This window comes from Tamandua tetradactyla, chromosome 5 (genome assembly GCF_023851605.1).
Source record: "Tamandua tetradactyla isolate mTamTet1 chromosome 5, mTamTet1.pri, whole genome shotgun sequence".
NCBI lineage: Eukaryota > Metazoa > Chordata > Mammalia > Pilosa > Myrmecophagidae > Tamandua > Tamandua tetradactyla.
In genome coordinates, this window is record NC_135331.1 from 92,842,477 (window position 1) to 92,851,726 (window position 9,250).

The 9,250-nt window shown below is 54.1% G+C and overlaps 1 protein-coding gene across 1 annotated transcript; it reads left to right on the forward strand.

Moving 5' to 3' along the window:
* Positions 1-853: 853 nt before the first annotated feature.
* On the forward strand, positions 854-8,837 carry MAPK13 (mitogen-activated protein kinase 13). Its single transcript, XM_077161607.1, has 12 exons — positions 854-1,082; positions 1,894-2,023; positions 3,241-3,299; positions 5,865-5,973; positions 6,126-6,155; positions 6,577-6,624; positions 6,751-6,865; positions 6,946-7,017; positions 7,595-7,674; positions 7,907-7,985; positions 8,088-8,264; positions 8,509-8,837. Exons 1-12 carry the CDS (start codon positions 922-924, stop codon positions 8,589-8,591), a joined length of 1,143 nt encoding a protein of 380 aa, XP_077017722.1. The 5' UTR covers positions 854-921; the 3' UTR covers positions 8,592-8,837.
* The last annotated feature ends 413 nt before the right edge of the window (positions 8,838-9,250 follow it).

Consider the following 9,250-nt stretch of genomic DNA (forward strand, 5'->3'; position numbering starts at 1 on the left):
TGTTCATTTATTAAATTTTTTTTTATTTCTAATGGGCTGACTCTTTCCTTCATTTTCCATACATTCATTGATATTCTGCTGTGGGCCAGAGTTATTCAAGACATATTCTCTGCCTACAATGTCTGTTAGGCATTTCTATGGAATGCCCACAAACACACACCCCAAGCCCCCCAAAAATGTTCTTCTAGGCTGTCTGATGGTCAGGACTGCTACTGCAGGTGTGGTCCAGAGCCCTCAGAATCTGCAGGTTAGAAATGCAGGATACCAGCCAAACCGCAGACCTTCTGTATCAGAATCCGAATTAAAAAAAAAACTTACAGGAGATTCGTGTACCCATTCAAATGTGAGAAGGGCTGGGCTATTTATTCAGTCTACCTTTGTACCGGTTTGAAATTGTCCATAATAAAAAGGGTTTTAGTTGTTTGTATCTTCTTTTTTTTTTTTAATTGCATTCAAAATCACCCGGGGAGACCGTCCTGCAGAGTCCCGGGCTGTGTGGGAGCACCGAACTCCTCTCTTCCCACTCCTCTGCCCCATGTGCAGCCCCTTCGGTCTAACAAGTCTCCACACCCCCAACTATCCCCCACCCCTCCCCCCCCAGCACTCAGCCGGGAAGCGCCCCATTCCTGCAGGATACCCCCCACTCTGTTGGAGGTGTCCCGCACCTGCCGCTTTCGGCTCCGTCTGTCCTCCAGGGCCACACTCTCCGGGAGAGGCGGAAACACGGGACTCCCCAGCGCAGGGCTGATCCGGTAGGCCCGGCCCCGGCCGCGCCCCGCGCACCTGGGCGCGCCGACAGGTGGGGCGCGTCGCGGGTCGGGCGCCCCCGCCCTCTCACGGGGGAGGGGCGGGCGGCGCGGGGCGGGTAAGGCCCGGGACGGCGGGCGGGAGCCAGGGTGCTGGGAGTCCGGCGCGCCGAGAATGCAACCGCGGCGCTCGGCCCTGGCAGACTGGATGCGCGGGATGAGCCTCACCCGGAAAAAGGGCTTCTACACGCAGGACGTCAACAAAACCGCCTGGGAGCTGCCCAAGACCTACGTGTCCCCGACGCACGTAGGCAGCGGGGCCTATGGCGCCGTGTGGTAAGACCCCCGGGCCTAGACGGCAGCTGGGTGGGGAGGTGCAGGGGGGGCCCGGGGCGTCGGGGTAGGGAGATGGAACACGCCAGGCACCGAGGCAGGTGGAACCTCGCGACCGGCCGGGCCCCGGTGTCCCCGCCTCGGCCTTGGGGTCTTTGGTCAAGATTGTGGACGTGCTGGTCCCGGCGCCCTGCACGGCTTGGACGGCCTTGCCAGGGCCTTTTCTTGGGCCGAGCGGGTGAAGCTGGGAGGAAGCGGCAGGAGGAGGCGGCAGGTCGGGCAGCGGAGTGGAGCGTGAGGGAGAAGCCCCAGGCTGTGGCGGAGACTGGCCCAGGCCGCCCAAGGCGCCATCTCGTTTGGTTCATCCAGCGGCTGTGTGGGTCTCTGTGGGTTGAATTAGGACTGGCCTGGATTTCCAGGACTACAATCTTATAAGGGGCCGCAGAGCTCATCTGGGAGAATCCCCATTGTTACAGATGGGTACACTGAGGCCCAAAGAGGTGGAAGTAACGTGCCCATTTGCACAAAGTAAGATCCGAGGGCCTGCTCTATCTCCCTTAATTTGTGCCTGACGCTGTGCAGCACACCTCTCTCTCCCTTTCTACCTCTTTCCCTCCTCTCCCCTCGTCCTGCTTACCTCTTCACCCCACATTCCCGGTAGTCAGCATCATCTCCCGGCCTCATTCTTCAAGGAGAGGGGGCGGGGAGGCCCACCTGGGTTTCCCAGAGCCACCTGGGAGGTGCCACCCGGGATCTGGAGTGAGCGCTGCCCAGGAGGAAAGCCGGCACCTGCTGACTTGCCTGTGCCCTACAGCTGCGCGGTCGACAAGCGGTCCGGGGAGAAGGTAGCCATCAAGAAGCTGAGCCGGCCCTTCCAGTCGGAGATCTTCGCCAAGCGGGCCTACCGCGAGCTGCTGCTGCTCAAACACATGCAGCATGAGAACGTAGGACGGGCGGGGTGGGGTGGGGTGGGGGCTGGGCTCTGGAGAAGCAGGTGGGGAAGGGGGACCACAGAGGGTCTTGAGAGGCTCCTCTGTGTATACTGGAGACCACTGGAGAAGCACAAGGAGTCCTCCCTGCTCCACTGACCCTTGCTAGGAACTCACTCTCCTCAGCTCATGGTGAAAATGGAGTGCCAGGACCTGCCCTGCCTACTTCCCAGAAAGGATGTGAAAGGTGTGAAGGGTAATTGTGGCAGTGGAGAGGAATGAGCTTTGTGAGAGGCCCATTTATTTTCTCACCTATGAGGAAATGAGCCCAGAGGAACTTTGTAAATTATTCTAGGCCCGAGAGCTGGAGCCTAGCTGGGACTAGACTCCTGGCTAATGTTTTTACATATGACCCTGAGTAATAATAATAATAATAACAATAGTAATAATACTATTACTAATAATAGATGTTTCTTCAGCACTTACTATGTGCCAGGCACTGTTCTCAGAGCTTTGCATAAACTAATTAATCTTCACAATGTTGCATGAGACATATACTATTACCCCTATGTTTCAGATTGGGAAACTGAGACACAAAAAGTTTCACGGGTTATATGGCTAGTTAGTTGCAGAGCTGGGATTTGAACCTAGGCAGCCTGGCTCCAAGCCTGACAGAAATGGCTTGGAAAACCAGTGAATTAGCACTGAGCCTGGCAACCAGGCTTTGTAACAGAACACCTAGATAGAGGGCAAGCATTTGAAATAATAATTTCAAAATATTGTACACATTTTAAGCCCCTTCCATCCTCAGCAAACTCCTCTTGTGGCCTCCAGCCATGAGTGATTTCATGTCACTCCTCAAGGCAAGAAAGGATGGATGTGGCTAGAGGCCCAAGGTCGGGGACAGGGAGCCTGCTGGCTGGTAGGCCCTGTTTCTTCCTTTATTCCCTTTGCTGCTCGTGGTTCCCTGCTTGCACTGAGAGTGGGCTGGGACTGCTTACCCTGAACCCCAGACGTGGGAGCAATGAGCACAGTCATGTCTACCACCCACCAACTTTCCCCCAAGCCTCATTCACCAGCACTGTTCACTGTAAGCTCCCTACCTATTAAGGGGAATCCTCTTCCATCTCTGCTCTTTCACTGAAAAGGGAGGTTAGACCTGTTCATGGCTGGGGCTCCCAGAGTGGAGAGGGTAGGGGCTGTCCAGCCCTTACTGGTGGCCTTTTCTCCAGGTCATCGGGCTCCTGGATGTCTTCACACCAGCCTCCTCCCTGCGCAACTTTCATGACTTGTGAGTTGGGCCACACTGGGTTCTGGGGCATTTGCAAGTCTCCTTTGTCACTCAGGAGCAGGCTGGGGGAGGGTCCAGGTTCTCTCTTCTGGATAAGGGGACTTCCTGTCCTGGCAGTCCCTGCATCAAGATGTGATTCTCTCTGGAGAGATTCTTTCAGCCAAGGGTGGTGAGAAAGGCAGGCTGAAAGAGGTAGGAGAGGCTTTATGGGGTACTTGCCTGGCACAGAGATGTCTCCAAAGCTGCTTCGCTTGTTACCAGCCTTAACAGCACATAGATGTACCTGCCAGTCCTCATGGGCTGTACATCAACCCACCTCGCCACTCACTGGGTATCCAGGTGTGGGTCTGGACCCTAGATCTCTTCTAGAATGAAGCAAGGTACTAGGAGCTTTAACTGCTTCTTGCTGATGGGGTTTGACAGAATTGCACAGAACCAGAACATTTAGTTGCTAAATTCATGGTTTTGCTAGTGCCTGATGTAAAGTTTAGGAACTTTTGGGGAGGTGGATTTTTTTAAAAATCCTATTTCATATGCAGCAGAAAGCCTCTTTGTTAGTGTTGCAATAGCCTTGAGCTGAGTCCTTTCCTATAGTCCAGTTGTTGGGTTTGGCATTGGAAATTCAGAGCAGACCAGGTCTAAGCCAGCCTCTTGGGTGAAACGGATGGCATGGCAGGCAGGTGTCACGGTGAACGATGACAACAGTGTGCTCAGGGCTCTAGGTATGAGCAGAGCTCTGAGGACTCTGTGCTGCCTTGGAGAGCTTCACTGAAAAGGCAGCTTTTGAACTCAGTCCTGGAGGCTGAGTAGACATTTGCCTGGGGTAGAAGGGGCTGAAGGCACCCCTGGTGGAAGGAACTTCTTGGGCAAAGGCCATGATACATGAAGGAGGCAGGACTGTTTGGACAGTATTTGGAGACCGGCAGCTGGTTTGGTCATACTGAGGGTCCAGACTTCATCATAGAGGCAGCCTCAGGGCCGTGGAGGTTTTGAGCAGGGAGGTGATGTGTTAGACTGGATTTTGGAATGCTCTCTGGAGTGGTGAGCAAGGAGCAGGGAACCACTCTAGGATGGAGGCAAAGCCTGGAGGCTGGTGTTAGTGACCTAGACCCTGATGGAAAGTAGAGTTGATGGGATGCCAAGAATAGGCTCGAGGCCCATTCGCGAAGCAGGTCTGACAGAATGTTTTATCCGTCAGAGTGTGGTGGCTGTGTGAGATGGCAGGGGGTGCCCAGGTTCCTGCTTGGGACACAAGGTAGAGGAAGAACAGGTTTTTGGAGAAAAAATAATGAATTCCATTCTGGGTGCTTCACTTTTGAAGACCCCATGAACACTCAGGTGTTTAATCAGCAGGTGGAAATAAATCTGGAGCTCAGGAGAGGAAGGTCTGGGTGAGGGAGGTATGCTTGGGCAGGAGTAACCACCACGGAGGAAGCTCCAGGGATGGAGAACCTGACAGAATAATGTCGGTTAATATCATCAACACTAAAGGAAAGGGCAAGAGAGGATGTGCAGATGAAGAAGATGAAAATGGCTGATCAGAGTTAAGGGGAAAATCTGCAGAGGATTTTGAGGGAGTGCAGAATGCGAAAGGTCAGGCAGAAAGAGAGGGGGCTGTGGGCAGGTCTGTGGATCATCAATCACCTTGATCCAGATTGCTTTGGTTGGGGCCGGTGGGAGGGAGCAGAAACAAGGCTGTAGTGGGAAAGAGGCTAGGGAAGCGGGGTCAGGCGCGTAAACCACCTTTTGGAAGTTTGGAAGTGAGGGAAAAGGAGTGGTAACTTGAAGAAGCAAAGTCAGGCAAAGGTGGATCTAGAACAGGAAGACTTCAGCAGATTTGTAGGCTGAGAAGAAGGAATCCGGGGCCACGAAAAGGTGAAAGACACTGGAGAGGGGGCTTGTGGCTGGAGCAGGTTCCTGGCAGGAGCAGGAGATGTGATCAAGCAGGAGGAGGCTCATGGAGATGGCCGCAACCACAGCTTTATGTTTGCTTTCAAATTCTTATTCTAATTTGCATATTTATTCTGGACTTTGCAGTTACTACCTTGAGTAACAGTTACATTTTGCTGACCTCTGCCTGTTTCTCAGCCTGGTGAGAGGATGCCTCCTCCTTCCTTCTTCCACCCTCCTGGAAGTCCTGTTATTGTTTCCTTCTTGCAAGAGCAGACATTTCGTTTGCTTGTAGTGCCATCTCAGCTGGGCATGACTCTCTGGGAATGGAAATATTTGGATAGAAACCAAAGGAAATACCCACAGACGTTTCTGACTTTGCAGCCATGAGCTTTCTGTGTAATGTGGAGGAGAGCAAGGGGAGGGCACCTTTTGAAGCTTTAACTGGTTTTACTGAGCATATTTCAGTTTAAATGCTTGGTCTGAGCTCTGCCAACTGGGCAGCCAGCTGCGGTGAGGCTGGGAGCCAGGAGGCCCATGCAGGTGTCTGGCGGGCTGTGCTGGGCTGGCTCCTCTCTTACGCCCATGTTCCACCCACCCTGCCTCCCAGCCTCTAAGCTCAGACCTGAACTGGGTGGGGCTGGGGACTGTTCCAAGAATCCCTCTTGCTTCCAGCTACCTGGTGATGCCCTTCATGCAGACGGATCTGCAAAAGATCATGGGGATGGAGTTCAGTGAGGACAAGATTCAGTACCTGGTGTATCAGATGCTCAAGGGCCTTAAGGTGGGTGTGGGCCTGGAGGGTGGCAGAGGCAGTGCCAGGCCTTGGAGGGAGCACTTGTGACAGCAGAGGAGGTATCTGAGCCAGACGGAAAGGCCCGGGGCAGAAGCCAGGTGATGGGTTCACCCGTGTCATTCTCTCTCTGTCCCACACAGTACATCCACTCAGCCGGGGTCATCCACAGGGTGAGTGATTCCCCCGCTTCCCTCCGCCGGGGCCCCTGTCCCACCCTGGAGGGGCTCTCAGGCAGCCAGGAGTAGGGAAAGGTGGAGGGAGGGGACAGATATCTGGAGCATGGCATGTGGTTTTCCCAGACCTAGTCTTGGCCAGGAAGGGCCTGCTCAGAAGAGTTGCTGTGCTTGGGGGAATTTTAGGGGGAAATGCTGCAACAGAAAAAGTCCTGAGCTGTGTGTTTCAGGCTCCAGGAGCCGGAATATTTTGGAGCTGGACGGGCTTCTAGAGGCCATCTAGTCCAATCCTTGTTTTCTACATGAGAAGACTGAGGCCCTGAGTGGGAAGGGGCCTGACCAAGGTTAGGCAACTGGGCAGCAACAGAGTCAGGACTGCCTCTCCGTCCAGTGCTCACTGTCTCCCCTCTTGTCCTAGGACCTGAAGCCAGGCAACCTAGCTGTGAATGAGGACTGCGAACTGAAGGTGAGTGGGCCACAGGTCTGGTCAGCCCTGGCCTGCATGCGCCCTCTCCCACGGAGCCCCACAGAGCTGTTCCTGGAGCCTCCTCTCCTCAGCAAGCTCCTTCCCCCTTTGTGCCCTGAGCTGTAGATCCTGGACTTTGGGCTGGCGCGGCATACGGACGCCAAGATGACCGGCTATGTGGTGACCCGCTGGTACCGGGCCCCTGAGGTGATCCTCAGTTGGATGCACTACAACCAGACTGGTCAGTGGTCAGCTGCTGCGGGCGAGGGGCCCCGTTCTGGTCAGCCAGTTGAGGTGACATTCCTCCCCCTCCCTGTGCAGTGGACATCTGGTCTGTTGGCTGCATCATGGCAGAGATGCTGACCGGGAGAACTCTGTTCAAGGGGAAGGACTGTATCCTTTGGAGGAAAAGCCAAACTCCATCCAAGGAATCATTCATTCAATAGGCACTTTATTTAAATGACTCTTTTTTTCCTCTCTTAATGCAAAAGTGGTACATGCTTATCATAGAGCCAATTTTAAATGCAGATAAGCAAAATGAAGACAACTAGTCACCCGTATTTCCATCACCTCATGTCAAAAATACCTCATATTTTAGCACCGCACGCATCAGTTGAGCTCCTGTATGTGCTGGCCTGTACAGAAATTTGATGAGCAGATATAGGGTCTTCCCTGTGGAACTCATAGTGCAAGAAGTGGGGCAAGAGGAGTAGGAAGCAGACGAGTGGGATAGGGCTGGGAAAGTGGCGCACTCCAGGACTAAGAGCATTTGTTGGAGTGAGTCCCTGAACCCAGCCTTATGTGTCTGGAAGTTTCCAAAGACCTGAACCTCTTCTGAAAACTGAAGGCAGTTAGGCGGGGCTAAGGCACGGGCCATCTCCACAGGGCTTGGTGGGAGTGGCAGAGGGCCATGGGCAGGGCAGCTGGGAACCACCCGCAGAGTGGGACTGAGCCTTAACCCTCTGACAAGACCTGGACCAGCTAACCCAGATCCTGAAAGTGACTGGGGTGCCAGGCGCAGAGTTTGTGCAGAAGCTGAACGACAAAGCGGTGAGGGGCAAATGGGTCCTAGGCTTTGCAGTGACTGACCAGGGATCAGGTGGGCTGGGTCCTTTGGGGAGGAGGGTCACCTGCACCTGGCAGGGGCACTTGCCTTTATCCCATCTTTGACTCTGACCTGAGCCTGCATCCCTGCTCCTTGGGAGGATTCTGAAACCCCTGCTCCATACCCTGAGGCCTGAGCCCACAGTTGGTGATGATTCAATGCTTTTCTGCCTTCCAGGCCAAGTCCTACATCCAGGCCTTACCACAGAGCCCCAAGAAGGATTTCTCCCAGCTCTTCCCACGTGCCAGCCCACAGGGTAAGCCTTGGGGCCTGTTCCAGGGAAGGTCTCTGCAGCTGCCACCTCCCAGGGCACGCTCTCCCAGACCAGGGTGGGGGGCTTATGGACTGTTGCCTGCAGCCGCAGACCTGCTGGAAAAGATGCTGGAACTGGATGTGGACAAGCGCCTGACGGCCTCTCAGGCCCTCAGCCACCCTTTCTTTGAACCCTTCCGGGACCCTGAGGAGGAGACTGTGGCCCACCAGCCATTTGATGATTCCTTAGAACATGAGAAACTCACGGTGGACGAATGGAAGCGTAAGAGCTGGAGGTCCTTGGCCCCTTCTTTCCCAGCCTGTAGGCCTCTCTTCTCTGCCTTGTCTGTTTCATGCCTGACTGTCACTCCTCCGGGAGACCCCTGCCGCTTCTCTCTGAGAGGACGTTGTCTCCTGCTTGTTTTTCTTTCTCCCTGAACTGACTCTCTACCACAAGGTATGTCTGGATGGCTCTCTCTTGCCCTCAGAGCCCCTTTGCCCACCTTGAGCCACCCTGCCTTTCTCAGAGCACATCTACAAGGAGATTGTGAACTTCAGCCCCATTGCCCGGAAGGATTCGCGCCGGCGGAGTGGCATGAAGCTTCAGTGACTCATCCAGCCCGGCCTTGCCTGAGCCCGAGCATTCCCGTGTGGCGCATCTGCGGAGACTGCCCCAGGACCAGGGATTATTTGCCATTACTAAGTCACCCTTCTCAGCATATGGTCTTCCAAGCAGAGGACAGAAGCCCTGGTCCTTCTCTGGGAAACAGACCTAGGAGGTACAGAATTCAAAGGCATTGGTTGGGACAAATAGCTCTGATCATAACCGGCTGCATTAAAATGCCCCTCTGTAGAACAGGCTGTGTGTGGGGTCCTTTATTTCATGGCTGTAGTGGGGCTGAGAGGGGTGGGCCCAGCCAGGGCAAGTGTCCACAGCCACGATGGCTGTGGTTGTGTTAGGGAGCTGAGTGTGCTTGGTTGCTAAATTAAGGCAGTTGCAGAGAGAACTGCAGCTGGCGAGGCACTTCATTCAGGTTATTTTGGGTGAGTGATAAGCAATCAAGATATGGAACAGCAGCAGGCTTGTTGACTAGGAGCTGCAGAAGGCAGAGATGAGCTTTGTCCTGGCTTTGTGGAAACTTTTCTGCCCCTCCCCTTTCTGGAAAATGGTTCATCTCTCCACAGCTTAACCCTGAAAATGGCTGATACCTTCTGTTTAGATCTCAAGAACTTTGATAAAATGAATTCCCATTTATACAAGCAGGTGGG

What these genes read in the sequence shown, in the direction of transcription:
- MAPK13 (XM_077161607.1), top strand. Translation starts at nt 922, where the DNA reads ATGCAACCGCGGCGCTCGGCCCTGGCAGACTGGATGCGCGGGATGAGC. An exon ending in TCTGTTCAAGGGGAAGGACT is followed by an intron (nt 7,018 to 7,594) that starts GTATCCTTTGGA and finishes CCCTCTGACAAG; the next exon opens with ACCTGGACCAGCTAACCCAG. An exon ending in CCCACGTGCCAGCCCACAGG is followed by an intron (nt 7,986 to 8,087) that starts GTAAGCCTTGGG and finishes TGTTGCCTGCAG; the next exon opens with CCGCAGACCTGCTGGAAAAG.